The sequence below is a fragment of the Accipiter gentilis genome, chromosome 21, assembly GCF_929443795.1.
Source record: "Accipiter gentilis chromosome 21, bAccGen1.1, whole genome shotgun sequence".
In the NCBI taxonomy this organism is placed as follows: domain Eukaryota; kingdom Metazoa; phylum Chordata; class Aves; order Accipitriformes; family Accipitridae; genus Astur; species Astur gentilis.
Window position 1 is genome coordinate 12,450,224 of NC_064900.1, and position 20,799 is coordinate 12,471,022.

Below are 20,799 nucleotides of genomic sequence, written 5' to 3' on the forward strand. Positions count from 1 at the left end.
GGAGACTGCCTCCTTCCAATGATTTGAGATTCTGAAAAATGCCATAATTAGTTTTTTAGATCTCTGAGAAGAAGGAATAAGTTAAAAAATTAAAAAAAAAATATAAATCCACACATCAGCTCTTTGTACGTTAGGGCCTGTTCTGTTTTGGTTTTGTTTTCTTTTTGTCCTGCGTGGATCTAGTCATGGGTCTATCCAAACAGGGTCTTTATATATGCAGCCTGAGCTTCCAAAGAGCAGTTTTGTCTGACCTTGTGTACCGTGAGTTGGACAAAGGTTAGAGATCCAGGTCTGCTCAGGTCTTTCTTTTTTTGGGGGTGGGGGAAGGTGTGAATAAAAAAACCCCAACTAAACAAGCACCCATGGATAGCAAAAATGTGTTCTTTGGGTTTTCAGTGCTAAGTAAAAGCTCAGATTGAGTAGCTGGTAGAAAGGGAGACGTAGTCCCTCTGTGCACAAGTGTCAGACTCTTTTCATACTGTGTTTTTGAAGCAAGGTGGGCAGAAGAAAAATGTAGGACCACTTAGAGAACTTAATCAGAAACATAAGACTCCTTTTTAGAGGATTAGACTGCTCTATGGCCCAGATACAAAGTAGAGAGCATCTTTGCACCAGCACTGCCCCTGTATCTATCCCGGTGGCACAGAGCAGTTTTGGGGTATTGCATTTGATAGCTGCTATTAACTTCTAGACTTCTTTTTAGTAAAATCTATGCAGACATTGTAAACTGACTTAGTATCTGTCCTTGGTCTCTTGTATTTACTTTCACTTTTTTTTCTTTTCTTTTCCATATAAATTATTCTATGAGTTTTACTTGTGCTTAGTTTGCTTTTTAAGTGACAGAGGGTCCTCTGGAAGTTTGCATTTTGAGCCGCTGCTATGGCCTGTGTATGAAACAAAATGATCTGCTGTCATTGCCCAAAGAAATAAACAGACAATTAAAAAAAATGGTACAAATAGTGAAAATAAGCATTGCAGGTGGGGTTTTTTTTTTTTGAATGATTTATATGTCTCAGTTTTAATTTGTTCCCATGCACCAAACAGAAAAGACAGGTATGTACTTGTGTAGGATTTGGTGTTTCTCCCTCTCTCTTTTGATTTGCCTTTCACGGCTGGGTTCACCCAAACTAGCTGAAGACTGGTGCCACTTCTGTTTTGCCAGCCTGTTCCTCTGTGACTTGAGGAGCCGGAGGAACTGGAGTTCCCGTTGCTGGCACTGGGGACTGGTGGGCTCTGGGAGCAGGTGGGATGGCATGAGGTTGCAGGCTGGTGGGTCACAATCTGTTTCTGCTTCCTCTCCAGCCCAGCTGACCAGACACTGGCATCTTGGCATAGGGATGTTTATACCAGCTTTACACAAGTAGAAGTCAGGGTTAGCTGAAGCTAGCCCAGGAGCCTTATAAACAAGGAAAAAATTTATCACTGTGACCCAAGGATATTCAGTGAGATTCAGTTGGCTATTGAATTTTATTTATTTTTTTTAAAGAAGAAATGTCACTCTGAGATTAAAGCCCAACTTTGGTAGCTGCTGGAACTGAAAGGCAATCTTTCTCTTCAGTCCAGGGGGAGGTTGGGGGTGGAACAGCACAGACGACATAGTCAGGTAGATATTAAGGCCATCTGTTTTTCTAGATCATAGAATTGTTTAGGCTGGAACAGACCTTTAAGATCATCAAGTCCAACCGTTAACCTAGCACTGCCAAGTCCACCACTAAACCAGGTCACTGAGCACCACATCTACATGTCTTTTAAAGACCTCCTGGGATGGTGACTCCATCACTTCCCTGGGCAGCCTGTTCCAATGCCTGACAACCCTTCCGGTGAAGAAATTTTTCTTAATATCCAATCTAAACCTTTCCTGGTGCAACTTGAGGCCATTTCCTCTCGTCCTATCTCCAGCCACCTGACAGAAGAGACCAGCACCCACCTCACTACAACCCCCCTTCAGGTGGTTGTAGAGAGCGATAAGGTCTCCCCTCAGCCTCCTTTTCTCCAGACTAAACAACCCCAGTTCCCTCATCCGCTCCTCATAAGACTTGTGCTCCAGGCCCCTCACCAGCTTGGTTGCCCTTCTCTGGACACGCTCCAGCACCTCCATGTCTTTCCTGTAGTGAGGGGCCCAAAACTGAACACAGGACTCGAGGTGCGGCCTCACCAGTGCCGAGTACAGGGGGACAACCACCTCCCTGCTCCTGCTGGCCACACTATTTCTGATACAGGCCAGGATGCCGTTGGCCTTCTTGGCCACCTGGGCACGCTGCTGGCTCATATCCAGCCGGCTGTCAACCAGCACCCCCAGGTCTTTCTCTGCCGGGCAGATTTCCAGCCACTCTTCCCCAAGCCTGTAGCGCTGCATGGGGTCGCTGTGACCCAAGTGCAGGACCCGGCACTTGGCCTTGTTGAACCTCATACAGTTGGCCTCAGCCCATCGATCCAGCCTGTCCAGATCCCTCTGTAGAGCCTTCCTACCCTGGAGCAGATCAGCCCTCCCTCACAACTTGGTGTCCCCATAGACTTGTGTGTGTCTAAGTGGTGTAGCAGGTCACTAATCATTTCCCGTTGGATTGTGGGGGGCTTCATTCTGCTCCCTGTCTCTGTCTTCCAGCTCAGGGGGCTGGGTACCATAAGAACAACTGGTCTTACTGTTAAAGACTGAGGCAAAGAAGGCATTCAGTACCTCAGCTTTTTCCTCATCCTTTGTCACTGTGTTTCCCCCTCCATCCAGTAAAGGATGGAGATTCTCTTTAGCCTTCCTTTTGTTGCTAATGTATTTATAGAAACGTTTTTTATTGTCTTTTACAGCAGTAGCCAGATTAAGCTCTAGTTGGGCTTTGGCCCTTCTAATTTTCTTCTTGCATAACCTTACGACATCCTCATAGTCCTCCTGAGTTGCCTGCCCCTTCTTGATACCTGCTCATTTGAATAGCACTGAACTTGATTTTTTCTACAGCTAGATTTTAGGCAGTACAATGTATTTCCTCTAGATGGTGGTAGGTACTTAAAAATTACATGTGCAGTATCTGTGTGGTACCTTGTATAGTCCAGCTGTCTGTATGGATGTTGTACGATGCTTGTTAATGAAGTTTTACTAGATGCAGGAATTGTTCTGGGAGAGATTTCAGCTTGTATGACCGATGCCTGAACAATCAATAATAAATTTCAAGGAGCTTATTCCATAGTCTACTTTTTCACAGTCAGAGAAGTATTGAATTTCATTAAGTTTATTCAGCAGGTAGGAAATAATACATAATATCTCTGTGCCTGGTTTACACTGATGCATTACAATTTAGTAAGATGTATTCGTGAGAGAGGAAAATGAAATGAAAATATTTTGGAATTTTCAAGGTGATACTGCTTTAAAATTATGGGTAATAGAGCTTATGTAAATCTTCCACACAGCTTGGAAAAACTTCATATGCATGTTTTATAAATTTGTATTGGCACTCTGTCTTTTTATAGACCCTTTAAACATAAGGTACCCAAGCTGTATGTAAAAGTGTAAGTGAAACCCCAGCCAAGTAGACAAAGGCTAGATCAAGTTAATTTTTCCCACCACTAGCATTTGACAGTCTCTATAGTGTTGCAGAATTAGCTACTTAACATCAATTTAGTTTGGTAAAGGAACAAGTGCCCTATAATAGGATAACACCCCCCCCCCCCCCCCCCCCCGAATATAGCTAATACTGACAACTCAGGAACATTCAGTTTTAATTGTGTTTCAAAACATTTCTGTGAGATCTTTAATAATCCAAAGTGTGGATTACATATACTTAATTTTTGCAGCTATATGTTTAATGCAAATGAACGTTATGTGCCAGGAAGAAATCAATTTCAGGAGAACTGTTCTCATTTACAGAACTTAAGTACTGCACTGGAGCTCTGGTCTTCAGGCTCCTGCCCTCAGCATGATTTGAAAAGGAGCCTCTGCATAGGTACTGTAGGGGCAAAAGGGCACTGGTCTGAACAACGCTGTTATTTTGGAAGCCGATGGCATTTCCTCAGGAGCCGAATACGTGCCTGCAGATAGAGGAGCTAATTCTGCAGAAAGTCGTCTGCTCAGTTCCTCTCTGGAGGCTGGCTCTACTCCATGCCACTGATCTCTTCTGCTGTTACCAGTCCGGTGGTTCTGTGCCTGTACTGGGAAGAGATAAGGACGAGGTGTGCCAGCCTGGTCCCTGCAGCCGGCCCTCTGCTCTGAGCTGAGGTGGCCTCTGCAGCGCTTCTCCGTGCAGGTGCCTCTGCTGTGGAAGGCTGCCTGCAAGAGACAGACGTGAAATATGGGCACTTTTTCTGAATTCTGTGCTGTTAGTGGTAACCTCAGAGCCAGAAGATTGAACTATAGCAAAACAAGGACTGAAAACGAGGAAATAAATGAGGATGGAGTGAGAAACTGGTGCAAAGTGGAGGGAAGGGGAAGAACAGTTGGCAAGCTGTTCTCAGACCCAGTTAAAGTCTAACTTTGAAATAAGTTTCTTGGTATCTGACAGACGTGAAATCACCACCTCCTTAGAAATGCAGAGGGAGGAGAAGCCTTTCTCCTGCCTCTTGTCCGTGGGGTACTGAATGTATTTGTAAGAAAGAAAGTTTGGGGAGTTTCTGCTGCTCTCTTGCCTGGTAGGTCTGCCTTTTTTACCCCCCATCCTTTTCAACTAGCTGCTGTTCCAGGCTTTTTCTGTGAAGGTGGTTGTTTGCCTGCCTGTGAGGTTTTAAAAAGCAACAGTGGAAAAGTGCTGTTCTTTGGTAGCCGAAAAGAGCAACAGCTTCTTCTTCAGGCAAAGGGAGCCCTGGCTGCACGGACTAGCCATAATTCTCATTAGCGTTGGTCACGAAGGATAGACTGCATATGTATTTTTAATGAAATCTGGTGTTATCCACTTGCTAATGACACTTATCTAAAAAGCTTTCTGCTTGCAACAGCTGATTAACCAAGTCTTGCCTTGATAGCTAGATACAGCATCACCTCTATGCATTTGTAAAATTCATATACACGACAAGCAGCAGATGAACAAATCCAGGAATCACTGACATGGCTGCTGTTAAAAAAGTGGGAGGTATTTATCTCTGCTATTTTGGAATATTTTTGTTTACAGTGAGCCAGGCCTGCCTCTTAATGTCATTGTTAATCAATAACAGAGGAGGGTGGTTCTCCCGTTTTTCCACCCTTCTCCTTCAGCACCTAAATTTGCAGCCATCCATAGGTGATGTGCAGCTTTGTCAAAGCCAGGAGTGGTGAAACTGCTCAGGCAGAAAGTGCACGAGACCTGTGCACCCCTTCTCGTAGCAGGTAAGAGATCCACAGAAAATACATGGAGATGTTTTAGTCTGTTAGAAAGGACATTTTATGGGGAAATACACTGAAAGGCTTACAAGGCTTGATTCAACACCCCTCCCTTCCACCAGAGCCAATTTTAAACCGATTTCCTTCTTTTGGCATACCTTTTTTTTCCTCTGCTGTGTTCAGTGTTACAAATAACTTGTGGTAATTCTTGCAAAATTATTGACTGGATTTTCCATGTGCTACTGCTTTTGCACTTTTTATCACAGGGGTGCTTTCCTAGCTTGCTGCTTGACTCAGAAATTTGTGCTGGAAACAGTTAAATGCAGGTGTGCTGGAGCTGGAATGAGTTGGCCAAGATGAAATGATGAGAATAGGGTGTATAAAATAACCACAGAGCTTCCTGTCCGTAAGCCTCTCAGCACATGTCAAAATAGAAGTGAGAGGTATCGGTATTTCTGTAATGTGTCTGAAAGTTCATCAGGAATTTTTTGAAGACTGGCAGAGATTTTCCTGCAATTTTTAAGCTTTCCTGAGCATCTGAGACTTGGGGGAGGGGGGGGGAAGAATCCTTGTTTTTTCCTGACTGCTTAGCAAAGGACAGGTTTGCAGTGAGAGCCCCTTCCCTGAGCGCTTAGGCTAGGATGAACAGCAGCTGCGCTTTGAAATTTGCCATTTCCTATTATTATTGAAGGAATGGAGGCTTGGCACGGGGCAACCCGGTATACCCTGTTGTTGCAGGGAAAGATGGGACTTTGTGTCCTGATGTCGTGTTTCCCATCTATAACCATCACGACGACTGTATGAAGGGCCAGGCCCTGTGCCGTCACAACGGGGAGAGCTGCATAATTACCGGCAATCCCAGCCAGCACTTGCACAGTGCTTTAGGAATTGGGTTGCGTGGCCAAAAGACTTAGTAAGAGGGAGGATAGCGGCATTGGAGGGGTAAGGGAAGAAGCTTAGGGTCTGGCGGTGGTTGCCTGGAGGGAACGAGGCTTTGGGGAGTTATAATTATGTCGATCATTTGGGGTTGAAGGATGTCTGCACAATCTGCTGGACCCATTTCGTGGAAAATAGAAGCTTTCAGTTGCTGCCCCGCAGCTGCCCCAGGCTTCGTTATTTCAACAGCTCGTCTCTGCCAGTGCTGTTACAGGAGGCTTCAGAGGAAAGCTGCAGTGCGAACCTGGGAATAAGCTACCTGAAGGCAAAATTTCTGTCTCGTGGCGCGCTCTCGGTTGGGTAGTGCTTGGAAACAGATGGGTTCGGATGGGTTCTCCAGCTCAGAAATGCAGCTCTTAACTGTGGGTGATGTGGGGTGATGTAAATTTGTAGTGCGTACAACCGGGTAACCTCCTGGTAGCTGCATAAAGAGCTGTGTGCTTGTAAACCAGTGTTAAATTTTCATAAAACTCCAATGGGTTGCTGCAGGGAAAGGGCAGGCAATGCATTGCCCGAACTGCTTTGCCTGATCCTTGTTATCACTTGCTGTCGGGCATAGGGAGTGTTAGGACTGTCAGAAATAGCTGCTTTGCAAATGTAATGCCAGATAGAGCTTGGAAGGCGAATATGTCTGGAGTGGTTCCTGGGGAAGGAGGCTGAGGATTTGGGGGTTTTTGGCTTTCTTTTTAAATACTATTAAAAATAAGGATTTCCTAGAAATCAGAAATGAGATCATTAGTGCAGGTATTAATGCCAAGCATGGAACTCTCACAGTGGTCTTTTTTTTTTCCAGCAGAATTTTCAATAGGCTTATGGTAAGCAATTTTTAATTTACATTATTTTTCTTTTTTTAGCAAAAGAAACACAAACTTACATAAAAGCATTACCTCTTAAAAATGGAGAGGTGAAAAAAATGTCATCTGAAATGGAGGTTACCGGAAGCTATGCATACAGTAAAATAAAACAAATGTAGCTTTCTGATACTTTTTATAAAGTATCATAAAGATCTAGAAATCCTTCGGGAATTAAATGTTTATAGCAACTTGAAGCACATCAGGTCAAACTGGCGCAGTTTTTCAGATTCTTGAGTTTGAAATATTGGTATGAATCCATAGGAAATTTGAGTTAACTGGTAAATAAAGATTTCCCTCACTTCTGGACATTTAACATCTGTTGTATTTTAGATGTGATGCTTCATTTTTCTGTTAATGCTCCTAAAACTGTTTGTTTCAAAATGTGGACTAATTCTCTCCCAAAAAAGGGAATAAAAGTTAACAAAACAGAAAATCCAAAAAAGTCAGTAATGAGTGAGTTCATGGAAAATCTGTGCGATATTTTGCAGCTTGGTAGGAGTATAGTGTAAGTGTAAAGTGGAACAACTGGTGATTTACACAGTGAGCTCACTGGACATGTGTACGTACAAACGGGGTATGGTTACAACAACCTGAATAAACAATATTAATATTAACATTTTCTACATTGGAAAGATAAACAGGACATCTTATTTAAGTAGGTATTCATTTCTCTGGAATGTACTTCTAATTTTTTAAGTTCTTCTTCCATGTTAACTTTGATTCTTCATCTTGCGCTGTAATTTATTTACGTGTATCTCTTTATTATTTCAAAGTGCTAGTGACACACATGGAACTGGAGGACTTTAATCCTTAACTCTAAAAAAACCCCAAACAAAAAACCCAGCAGACTTTTTAACTTCATCTTTACTTTAGTTCACATGTGATGCTCAGTGCTATTATCTTTTTTAAAACTAGGAACGACAGCGGCTGGAGACAATCCTCAATCTGTGTGCAGAATACTCCAAATCTGACAGCGACCCCGCTGCAGCTACAACAGTTGCTGATGTTCAAAAAATTAACAAAGAACTCGAAAAACTTCAGCTCTCCGATGAGGATTCGGTGTTCGAAGACTCCCAGATGAATCTGGAAACGAGGTTCAGAGGCCACTTGAAATCATCTGCAAGCGATTCGGATTTCTCGGAGCTGAGCAGCCACAGTCGCAGCACTGCTGCTTTCCTCTCCTCTAGAGGGTTGAGAGCCGACGAACACTTCAATGAAAGCGCAAAGCCTCCGCATTTCGCTGCTCCCACCTTCCTGAAGGATGCCACCGAATCATCCTACCTAAGCATCACACCAAAGGTAATGCTCTGTAAGAGGAAAGAGTACCATCCAGGTTTGACTGCCCGAAATCCTCCTCTAGGAGTCAGCTGTCCTGGCAGGGGCTACAGTTAGGATGGCTTAGGTGTGAGAATTGATCTCAGAGCTCATACCACTTAGCAGCCAGCAAATGATTATTTCATTTTCTGTGGAAGCTAGGAGCACTGGAAGGGGGGTTGGTTTCAGAGGTAGGTGCAGTTCGTGAAGACTTTTTTAAGATTTTAAGATTTTTCGGAGGGAGAAGGTTTGCTTGAACGATTATAGCTACTCAAATAAGGAAGTGAAACCTTGGAAACCTAAGAAAGTGGAACCCTGCTTAGCACGGTGCTGGGGTGTAGGAGGGAAGGGAAGCTCTGCCATCTTCTCCCAGCCTGAGGCTCCCGTCTTCTGTAAGAGGAGGGTGTTTTCTCATGAGCAAACGAGAACAGTCGCCTGGGAGGTGAAGAGGAGTTGCCTGAGCCGAATTTACTGTCCTGTCTCCTTTCCCGGGGCTGGACCCGAGCCACTTGTCAAATCAGCTGCTGCCTCCCGTGGGGCAGGCGGCGGCAGCCAGCCTCCCGCCTCTCTAACCCAGCTCCTCTCTTTCTTACTGGAGGGAAATTGTCCTTTAAAAAATGAGCTTCGAGAAACAATTTCCTTCAGCTAGGACAGCAGCAGCCTCCTTTGGGCTGGGGCAGGGGCCTTTCGTCGTTTTGGGTCAGTGCCTGGGTTCTGGTGCGCCAGACCAGCAGTGCAGCAAATCTTGGTGACAGGCAGTGTGTTAAATAACTATATTCAAGAGTTAGAATCAGGAGGATAATAAGACCAAGCAAAGCCACAAAAGCAGGTTTCCGTTTAACAAACTCACACCTTCGAAATACTTTGTGTCTCTCCTTTTTGCTGTTATTTACACATTGTATGGGCTTCAGCATGATTGTATGCCTAACGTGAATTGTATTTAACCTCTGCTTAACTTTCTTACGAATTTGTAGTCAACAGAAGTGTGTACGTGTAGAAGAAGAGAGAGGTGTGATAGAAAAACATTTTATCTTCTAAAAGGGATCTCTCTGGAAATCCGTCTGCTGAGTCTTTCAGTGTGAAATTATGCTGAACAGAAACGTGCCATTATGGCTTTACTTGGTCTTTCCATGTTGAAAAGGTAGTAAGACATTCCACTTACAAGCTACTGTGGTCTTGCATTTCTTTCCCATTTGTAGCTTTCTTCGTGCAAGTCAGCGATGCTATTTTAAATCCTTATTAGGAAGTTGAAATCGAAGATGTTATGTCAGCATTATCCGAACAGGATACCGGACAAAAAGAGGCTTTCCTGCTAGGATTACTAATGCTAATCAAGGAATACCATTCATTCATTCATTGTAAAGGGTGTTCTGCTAAGCCCTGAGAAAAGCAATAACAAGTAACTGTGTTAATGAAACACAGCTCATTGTTTTAAAATATCGAGATCAGATTTGTTCAGGATAAAATGCCAGCTCTCAGAATAGCCATTCAGTAGCTGAGCTGAGCCTCTTTTGAGCAAGGCTGTGTGGTCCAGTAGTTAACACGAAGCCCTGCACACAACCCGCTTCTAATCCTGATTGGGGACAATGAGCGAGCAGCCTTACCAGAGTAATTGGATCGCAAGGCCCTGGGGTCAGATGAACACGAAGAACACATTTGAAACTCAATACTCTTTGATCTAGCCTTTGCTGGTATATGATCACAGGTATTTTCTTAATAATGTTGTTTACTTCTTGGCACACTTATCTAGTAAGTAAATGGCAATGAAAAGAGCAACGTTAGGGGTACTACTTCCTCAGTGCTAACTGGGGAGACAGAACCAACTTTTGTCCTTATTTTACAGAAGCTGCCCATCTTAATGGCTAGTTACGAAAATGTCCTACCCTACCTCCTGGCTTTTATTATATGAACAGCTGAAATTTACATAAAAAGCGTCTTCATCTATCTGTGTTATTTTTATAAGGGAAAATTTGGATTTTTACGACCTAAATAGCCCAGCATGTAAAGTATTCTCAAAAGTTAGGTTTTAATAATTCCTGTAGAATGAATAGTATTTACTGTTAAGTATAGTATTTACTTCCATTGCCTGGAAGTAAAGTATCATGTTTGTTTCTCTTGTGCGCCTTCTAAATATAGAAATAGCAATATAGTAGATATGAAATAGGTAATGGATTCAGAACAAGCAGTACCGTACTTGTCTAAAACGCACACAATATGAAAGGGGAAGGAAAGACAGCGTTTAACTCTTTTTCTAATGAACCTCTTGTAACGTGCAACTGCAGATACCAGAATGCACAAGTGATGAGCAAAGAGGGCAGGAGCTTGGTCGACTGGAGGAGGAGCGCATAGTAATACTGAATAACTTGGAAGAACTTGAGCAGAAGATCAAAGATTTAAATGACCAGATGGATGAATCCTCGAGAGAGGTATGAAATATGTTTGGTTTTAAGTGTCTTGCTTGTTAGGTATGTCTACATAGCATAAGTCTGATGGGTTCAGCAAGTACATATGTATGTAGCCTTCATAGTCTGTGCATTTTCACCAGCATTAGGCACAGAATCACGGACCTGGCAGTGTCCTACTACGAGGGTTATTTTTCCCCAGCTGGGAGATGGATGTGATGCTCGGATTAGCCTTTCCCAGCTGTAACTATTATACTCCTCAGTGGAATTAGAACAATCTTGCTTGTTTAATGGTCACTCAATTGATCTAAATACCTTGTGTAACTTTGGAGTTTTATGGTGGTATCTCCTGTGACCGTTTAAAGAGAAAGGAAGTGAGACAACTTCCTTTCAAACCTGCTTGGCTTTACGGTGGCAAGGGTATGTTGGCACCCTCTTGCCTTCTGGAATCTCACAGTTGCAGACTAAGCTGGCCAGGCATTTGGGTTGTGCTTGCTCCAATTATCAGTGACAGGAAAGAAACAGCTGTTCCAGGAGGGTTTCCTACAGAGCCCGGGCACAGAGAGTCGGTACAGTATCATAACAGGAGGAAGCACAGAGAAGAGATAGAAAAGAAAAAGTTTTGGGAAAAAAGAATCTTCAAACTAAAGTTGGTTTGGACTTCATTTTGCAGTATTTTATGTTGCAGTTTTACTTTTTCTCAGATTTCTGATCTCTTTTTAACTTTTGTGGCAGTAAAACTTACTTTTTTTTTTTCTTCTTCCTATTTTTAAAATGTTTCTTTCTTGTGAATAATCACCAACTCACTCCCTTCCCCCCAGAAAATAATGTGTATCAAGATTTCTTCTTAATCTGGACTGCTTCTGAAAAATGTTTTGTGTTCCTAGTTGGATATGGAATGTGCCCTTTTGGATGGGGAACAGAAATCTGAAACAACAGAGCTGCTGAAAGAGAAGGAAATATTGGATCATCTGAACAGAAAAATAGCTGAGCTGGAGAGAAATGTTATTGGTGAAAAGACAAAGGTAACTGAGTTATCTTAGCTAGCTGTATGCTCTGTTCCCCTTGATCTTCAAAATACATTTATATGATTAACATGTTGATGGAGAGTTTTTTATGAAGTACTGTCTAGCAGTAAATTTGCTTGATAAATATGGAAGAAAAAAATAGTTGTCTCACCATCATCTCCCTGTAACAATCTTGTTTCCCAAGCTATACTTGACAAGCAAAATATAGTACACTTTAGTAAAAAGACCTGACCTACTGTGAAGATATTTTTGATTAATAAAAAATCCTTGGACTTGAGTTACCTGTTGTTTAAAAGAACAGTATTAATTGAACTGTTCCACTACCTTCCATTGTAGGTTATATATTTTGAATTAAAAAAAAAAAATAAATCCTTTCTCAGCAAAGGAACAGAATGAAAGAAGGCTGTGGTTTCAGAAGATGGCTCTATCTATTGTTATACAGAATGATATATAAGACATCTGTCAAGTACATAATTTTAAAGCAGTTATTTTGGTTTGGTTTGTTTGCTGACTGACTGACAGTTTTAGTACTGTGGAACATTCTCGCTGTGATTAAGTCCGAGGAATTAATTAGTTCTCCTATACAGTCAGAGACTTAATTGCTCTCAAATGCACAGCAAATGTATATATGCATATATTTGCAAAACAGGATAGCACTGCAATAGGATTTTCAGTACAGAAATAGAAAGGGCCTGCAAGATGAAGCTGTCCCCCTCAAACCCGGGAGAGCTGGTTCCCTGCAGCAGGCTCTGCTGGCCTCTCCACGGGGGCAGTTCCCTTCTCCACGGGGGATGTGCCACGGCCAATAATACCTCAAGGTCAGGAGGTTTTTCCAGGGCTTTCAGCCAGTAATGTTTCCTTTTAAAATTTCATCCTCTACCTCATAATTTAAACCTGTCACTTGAGGAAATACTCTAGCTAGTCTCTCCCCCTCTTTTTTTAAGCTTTCCAGAAATATCTGGACGTCTTCTGCATTATTTGCTTTTGCTTAGCCAAGCTGCACACTTTTAGCTCTTTCACAGTTCCCGTTTAATTCACGCCTTGCAGCTTGCATTGTTTTATTCTGAGCTTTTTGTCTTCGCTTTCTGCCTACCCTGTCGTGAGCCTGAATGCTGGTTTGTGGCTGTAGTCATCAAGCCTGTGTCTGAGAAGGAGAATAGTGCTCCCACCTCTCTGCCCTGCGGAGTGACTGCGCACGTCCAGCTTAAGCCTGAAATTCTGTGGACTTTCCTGCCTGCACTTTTCCGTACCCCTCAGCAGTCCTTCAGCTTTCAGTGTTGCCTGTGGTCACGTTTTAAGTTGTCCATGGAACATGTTCCGTACTTGCTTTTTGGTATAAAGATGAGTTTAAAGTTGGTAACAGCAGATAGAGTGGTGCAAGCAGATACCCTCCAAAACGACAGAAGTTTTGGGTGGTAGGTGGTAACAAATAACACATCCAGAAATTCAAGAGATCTTTTGCCTTTTGTATTCGTTATCTAGTTGCCTCAAAGTTCAATAAAACTAATGGAAATTATTCTAAAACCTGTAGGTTGTTTAGATTTCTTTGCAATCGTATGATGGAGCATTAGCGTGTAGCGGTCAGAAAATTAAAATGCCAGGTCTCGTTTAAATTTTCAGTTGAACTGAAACATGGAAAGCAGCCTAGAAAAAGCACTCTTGTAATTTAAAAGGCAAGTTCACTCAAAACATTTTTTTCAGTATGAAGCACATCACTAGTCAGATCAGTTATGATTTTTTAGTTGTCTTTTCTTTTGTGTTCCTTTTTTTTTTTTTTAAACAAACAAACAACCCAGCTGTGAGTGCATGCTCTAGGTTTAAAGCCATCGCTCAGTTAATACTGAGATTATCTTTGTAGAAATAAACTCTAGGAGAGCCCACAGGTTTTGTTCTGGAAGATGTCTGACAGTATTGCATGGAAGTGAAAGTTTAAAAAAGAAATGGGAGACAAGCTTCTGCAAACGGGCAAAATATAAAGCGACAGCTGAAGTGTTCTGGAGAAAGTAGTGTCAGCCAGCAAAACAGATGGCACACATCATGTCAACAAATAAAAGTTCTGGCTGACTTGAAAGAGCAAGCATTTTTTTAAAGCTTGATTTGTGTGTCTGTACATTTAAGGTTGCAGCCCTGCAGATCTGATGCATGATAGGCAATATCGTGGCTCTGTAGTAGTACAGGGTCAACTCCCCAGAAAAGGGCTGCTCGGGTGGAGGTGGTAGGTGGTCCTTTTTGCTGAAATAATTTGAAACTTATGACCTCCTCAACAGAGTTAAGGCTCAGGTTTTGGCTAGTGATTGCCACCCTGCTGATGGTACTTTTTGTGTTGTTTCTTGCAAGAAAAATTGTCCCAGTATCCGCACAATGGTAATGGTTTCTTCTACTTGCCTGAATATTTCACCCCAAATCATACTGGTGGTCTTGGTTTTGGTGGGGCTTCCTGGCAAGAAGCTGTCGGGTCCCATTGCTCGGACAGCGGTTACGTTTCTGTCAGGGTAAGAGAGTGATATCTGAATACACCGCATGGTGTCGTCTTGAAGTGAGGAGAAGAGTTAATTTCACTCACGAAACGGTGGTGGGGCGTTAGTGCTGTACATGATGGCACTTGTCTCTGGAGCGACTTGAGTGTCTCCTGGAATTTGCCACTGATCTCAGCACCTGTTTGACAGGAAACCCCTGCCCGGTTGTGTTTCATCCTTACCCATGCACCTGTTTGAAAAACTTGTGAAATTCTTAAAAAGAGAGATCATAAACTACAATCTAATTATTGGGCCATGATTATGTACTTGAAATAGACTGTAGGCAGAAGTTCTTGTACTACTTTCTACCTGATTCTTTGATTATTTTTTTGAAATTTGTTTTTAATGCCCTGTGCACAATTTGTTTGGATGAGGACACAAAGTTTCGCCAACTTTTGCACGATTTTAAAGCCACAGTTTTAAAGCCACAGTTTCTAGCACTTGCGAGGGAGGAGAATCGACTGGAAATCATACTCGAAGGCAGATGGCAGGACAGTTGTGAGGTTGGTTTTGGGCTGTGCCAGTGTGCTCTTTGCTGTGGTACAACGTCTGTGTCCCAGCACCTTGCTTGTAAATCAGGAACGGATTTTGCAGGCGGGTTTGTACGTTATATGGTAGGCTGCATTCTGATCTCGTTCGAGTCCTGTGCTCAGCCCTACCTGAACGTGTGTCAGGCAGGACTAATGGTGAGGAAGAACGAGTGAATCGGTGGGGGAGATAATGCAGCGCACACCCTGTGGTGAGTTCAAAGTGCTTCCCTTGTTTTGTGAGTATGCCAGCACACACATTGTAAGGAGCGAAGCAATTAGTGTTCATTTACTTCAGTTTTGGAAATAATTGCTATGAGCGGTTGCCGTTTTGAAAAGGAGATGACAGAGCCTTTCAGTGTCGTTGCAGGACTCGGCACAGTTCTGGCTGTGGTGCGTCTCTGCCAGGTACAAGTGCTGACAGGACTCAGTTGTCCTGGCTGGGGTAGCTACTTCCAGAGCTGTTTGGCATGGCCTGTGCTTTCAGCTGTGCTGGAAATCGTGCTAGGGTATGGAGGAAGGTCCGGCTTTGCCTCCATGACCATGCTTCTCGAGCACAGCCTACAACTGTCTCTTTCTTTCTTTCTTTTTTTTTTTTTTAACTACCATGTGCTACATATTTAGTTTTATCCACAGAAAAAGATGACCAACTGTATATTTTGAATAGCAGCATTTAATTAAGCAATTAATTGCAAGTTCCAGTTATGCAGGGACAGCCCTGATAAGTCGCTAGTAACACAATTTGACAGATGTAGCTTGAAGCTTTCCAGGAAAGAGCTTTGCTACAGGTATCGACAAAATTACTTTGAGTGCAGCCTGCTCTGGAGAGAGCTGCGCTGGGCAGTGCCCAGCAACAAGCAAGCAGGTGAGCCAATCCCTCTTTTCCCTGCCGTCCGGGCCCGGCTCCCTGTAATTACTGCGGCACTTATTCATGTTACTGTACTGTAGGTGTACAGCATTGCTATTGTTTCAAGTGGAATAGCACCTCGGGTCCCTGGTGCTATTTACAATTATGACTTCCTCCCGATGACCCTTTGCTCACGAGACTTAGTTCAGGATTGACGCATGTCTATAAGGAAGCTGGAGAAAATTGTATTTGCCCAATTGGATGCAATCCAGATTTGCAAAGTACTTTCTTTTCATACAGTGCTTCCTTAGTCTGTGTAGTTTTAAAACATGCAGTCCAGCATATGTGGAGAAAGGTGCTTAATAATTAGCCATGCCTGACGTCTCCAGGTTAAAGCGTGAGTTGAAAGTAACAACATAGCTGGGGAAAGAAAAAAATGGATCAGCAAGCATGAATAAACAGGAATAACTGAAAATGAGTAATGAATTCAGCAGAAGTGCTGTAGGAGGTAATCATAGCTAAATGAGAGTTTTGGCAGAGAGTTTCAAAACAATTATTTGTGCAAAAGTTTAGACTGCATTTTAAGAGAGGGAGGTTATTCATTTTCTTCTGGAGGGCCTTTGCCTTATGCGTGGTGGAAATACGTACTCTGGGACTCTTTATCAGACTGGGTTTCCTGTCCTTTTTCGAGAGCAGAAATCAGGAGCAGCTGGTAGCAGATAACTCATCTTTTTTTGGAATACATTTAATTTTGTCCGCATGCTTTTGTGGAAATATTTTTCAGTCATTAACAGAATATCCCAGACATGCCAAAACGTTTGAAGCTCGGCCTCTTTGCTGAGTTAGTACTGCAAAGACTTGCAAGAATTGAGCCAAGGAAAGAGCAGCTGCCTGATGAGCCATATGAAGGGGGACTCCAGCAATCAAAGTAAAATATACTGGTGGTCTCAGTCCTTTCTCTTCTGGATTCAAAATTCCTGCTGTTGTTTTTCATCCTGATGAATCTGACAAACTTATGCCTCATAGCATAGCCTTTTAGATCTTTCCTGGTAAGATTCCAGTTCAGCAAGATGTAAGCAAGTGATTTAAAAGGATGAGTTGTCATGTCTATAACATTATTAACCTCTTTAAGATACTCAAGATTAAGTATTCTGCAGAATACTTGCATCCACTAGATATATCCACATAAGGATATCCTGTAGAGAGAACACTAGTGAGGAAAAAGATGATTATGAAGACTCAAGGAGAAAAATCTGTATTCACAAGCCTTCTTTTAGAACAGTCACAAGGGAAATAGCAGAATGGAATGTACCACTAAGGGAAATCCTCTTATCGTTGTGTAGATGTTGAAGACTATACAGAATTTTAATTTTCTCACTTTTTTCTTCTGCTTTGAATGATTACTTCTACATTTATGAAAGAGCAGGGCTCTAGAATCAGGGATTTTCTTTTGCCTCTCCATCTGTTCACTAGAACAACAAATTGCAATGGTTGGAGAATGAGCTCAGAAATTCCAAAAAACTTGAGTTGTCTTAGGAGCAAGTTAATGTGCCCAACTATTGTGACTTTTTTTACTTACAGCAGAGGGATTGCTTACTCTGTTTTAAAATGCTTTTTAACATTGGCTTGATACATGCATGTGAAACAAAACCATTGAGATCTCATACAGATGCCATCACTGTATAGTCTGTTATGCTGCATATAATAAATTATTTGCCACTCATACAGTAAAAAGAACTATTATGAAATACCTTCTTCTATCATATTATGCTCCTTTTCATATGCCTGGCATACTTTTTTTTGTTTTCCTCTTAATGGCTTCTTTCATGAAACTCACAGGGATTTAGTGACAAATAACTAAATCATGATAAGTTTTATGCTTCTGTCCTGAAAGAGATCAAGGAATGCAGGAAAGAGTAGTCTGAAAAATATAGAAAAGGAGCATGTACAGTTTGTGCACAGGACTATCTGTTTCATTTCAACAGTATTTTTTTAATCAGAGTTGTATGCAGTCTGATTTGTATCAGCCATAGCATGGGAAATGCTTTCAATTTGCAAGAATGCTGGAAGAGTTGGTAGACCTCAGGTTTAATGCTTTCCCCAAATGTACCATTTGCCCCTTTCAGCAAGTAACCACTGAGGAGCAGATAACATTTCCTAGCCTGCTTTCTGTTAGGGACTAGACTATTTTCTTACAAATTCATGGCAAGGGTTAGGCCAATTTCATCAGTGAGTTGTTAAAGTCAAATTTTTTTCCTCTTCCAAATTGTTTTACTGAATGGACAAACTCTGTAGCATCACACCACTTCCGACTGGAAAGGAATAATTTCTGTAGTCTGCTCTTTCTCCTCCACTGCTAGCTTTTGCAGTCCTGTTTGCTGTAGATTATTTTGAAGAAGGGGAGGGATGTTCTTCTGGAGTGTAAAATAAAGTTTGGCTAGAGATGAAAGCATGAAGATGAGATGGATAAGCTTTTCAGAACAAAGAATTGCATGTGCTTCTCCTTATTTTTCTGAAACCTGTGAGAGTTGTGAGACTAGCCGATTGCATACCGAGAGACAGGGCACGCATGTCTGAAGTTTGGTGTGGGTAATGAGAGGTTGCTACCTTAAAACACGATGAGTTGCAGGTGGGTTTGGCTGAGGGACATCCTGGAGTACTTCAGACTGCAACATTTAATGTATAAGAGCCTGTTGGATGGGAAGGCATTCAGTACATTTTTTGCTTTGTTTATGGCTTGTAGGTTTCTTTGCAGTTTCTCTTTCCTTCTGAAAATAACACATAAGTTGTTTGGGGTTTTTTTTTGGGGGGGAGGGTGGTTGGGGAATGGGGGTTGGAAAGTTGTAGAGTGAGCCCAATTCACCTAGCCATACAAGCCATTTCATAGTGACCTGGTAAAAATGATAGGTTTCTCACTTCGTTTTTTTTCCAATTTTTGAGAAGCTTTCTCTGTTTCATCCACATTTACTCTGACTCATTTCTGCAGAGTCTACCAGTTTAAGCAGGAAGGTTGATTCAGAAGGCACATACACATGCAGACACATGCCGCTCTACAGTTTTAGCCTGCCTGCCTACAGTAGCAGAATGTGATGAATGACAAATCAAAAAGTAGGATGACTTCTCTGCGGAAGGGGTGTGGGGACCTGCCAGGGTTTTAAGTAGCAGTATCGATCAAGCACAGGGCATCCTCAACCACAGGAGACAGCACTGAGGCAATTGGTCTCTTTCTGTTGTTCCCGTTCTTCTAGGGGCTATGATTGTCCATTTATCTCCTCTGTGTCCTCATAATCTATGAGGTGTGTTGGATATATATTCTTTTTTTCCTCTCTCTTTGCCCTAAAATCAATTCTACCAGATCTAAAGGTTGATTTCCTTCTGTGACCCATGTTGATCACTTCTGGTCTATGTTCATATCATGGGTGCTCTGCTGACATCCTATGGCTGTGCTCTTGGGGGACGCTGTCACGCATCAATTTTTTCTACTGCTATCCATCACAATATTCAGATATCTTCCAAAACTGATCCAAGCTGTGCCCCAGCATCATCAAAAAACAAGACAGTCCTGCTCTGTATCCAGGCTGATCCCAAGTTCATTTAACATGTATCTAGAGGCAGACCATGGGGCAAGTTGGGCAGCAGGCTAAGACCAGATGTTATGCTTTGCTAAGCTGTACTTCTTTTCTCTGGAAACAGGATGTTAAGAATTCAGCCAGACTGCAATTAATGCGACTCTGGAGTCAATACCGGGGCTGGGAAGCAGTTGTCTGCAGAGAAATGTTTAACAAGTACAAGCTCATGCGGTTAAATGAGGATGAGCAGCTGGAGCGCATGGGTTCTGTTCACAGCTCTGCTGCTGGCTGCTCTTGAGCAAACAGCTCGCGGAGTCGGCCGCGGGCCCGCCTCGTCTGCATCTTGCGCTTAGCTTGCAAAGTTATTAATCTTTTCCCTTCTAGAAGAACTTGCCTTGATCCATTTATAGAAGAGACTGTATGAAAAAATTCTGATTATTCATTTATTTATCAAATTCCTTTCTGTGACTTCAATGAACTTTACCAATGCACAGCCAGAGATGTCAGTGAACTTAACTACACAGCTGCAAAACATATAATGCCTCTCATTGCTGAAAGTGGTATTTCCTGTTAAGACTGCACATTTTGCAGGGAGCCAGTTTGGTGGGATGTTAGCACTTCCTATGCTATAAATAGACCAGATGAGTATCGCTTTCAATCTCAAAGGAATACATTTCTAATTTCTTGAGGGAAGTAACAGTATCTCTGGCAGGATTCTCGGGGAGTTTTATACTTGCTGATGATGTCTCCTCACACTTGAGAATTGACTCGCTCGTTGATGAATGAGTGTGCTTGTGGCAGCGCATAGACTTTTAGAGAGCTATTAATAGCTTCAGAGGCATGATGCTGCAGCTAAGGTCAGAGAAGTCCTTGCTGCTCTAGATTGCAGGGCAGGCAGAAAAGGGAAGCGAGAAACAACGTGGCAGACCGTAGGCTGAATGTTAAACAGACAGCAAGGTTTGCGAGGAGGGCAACTACCAGTTTATTCATAGGTTTCTTTCTGTGTTGAAAGTAAGGTTGATTCAGCAAATGGGGTTCCTTGGGGACAGGGGTCTAGAGGTGACCTCTCAAGAGCTGCATGCTTCTCCCTCATTGTGCAGCTCGCACGTGCTACATCCTCCGTATTTCTGAGGTCTTCTGCTGTTGTTATAAGGCAGAAGCTGGTTTAGGAAGTCCAGGTAATTGAATATGCTGGCTCAGTTGTTCACTTTTACAAGCTTAGAAAAAAACCATAAGCTTTTGTGTTCAGCATTTTGTTTGGCTGATGGTTTGAGCCATGAAGCTGCACGTGTAAATGAAAATAACAGAGCTGGGAATTTGGTTGACATTGAGCTTGAATGAGAATGCTTCCTGTTGTTGTTTTTAAATACTGGGAAAATGAAATCTGAGCCCCTGATCCCACTTAGATTTAGAGATAAAACCATAAAGAAAGCAGGCAGCTAATACATGTTCGTTTTTGTGCCTCCACCGTGCGTGAGGATTTGAGAACCTTGTCAGGAACAACAAAGAGAAAGTTTTGGGGAAAGAC

The 20,799-nt window shown here is 42.4% G+C and overlaps 1 protein-coding gene across 5 annotated transcripts in view; it reads left to right on the top strand.

Annotated features, from left to right (window-relative positions):
* Positions 1–20,799, top strand: part of PHLDB2 (pleckstrin homology like domain family B member 2) — a 71,469-nt gene that overhangs the window by 16,803 nt on the left and 33,867 nt on the right. For all 5 annotated transcript variants that reach the window (XM_049824269.1, XM_049824268.1, XM_049824270.1 and 2 more), the window contains exons 4-6: positions 7,984–8,367; positions 10,665–10,808; positions 11,672–11,809. In XM_049824269.1, coding sequence (XP_049680226.1) covers positions 7,984–8,367; positions 10,665–10,808; positions 11,672–11,809 — 666 coding nt within the window. The remainder of the gene's footprint in view (positions 1–7,983; positions 8,368–10,664; positions 10,809–11,671; positions 11,810–20,799) is intronic.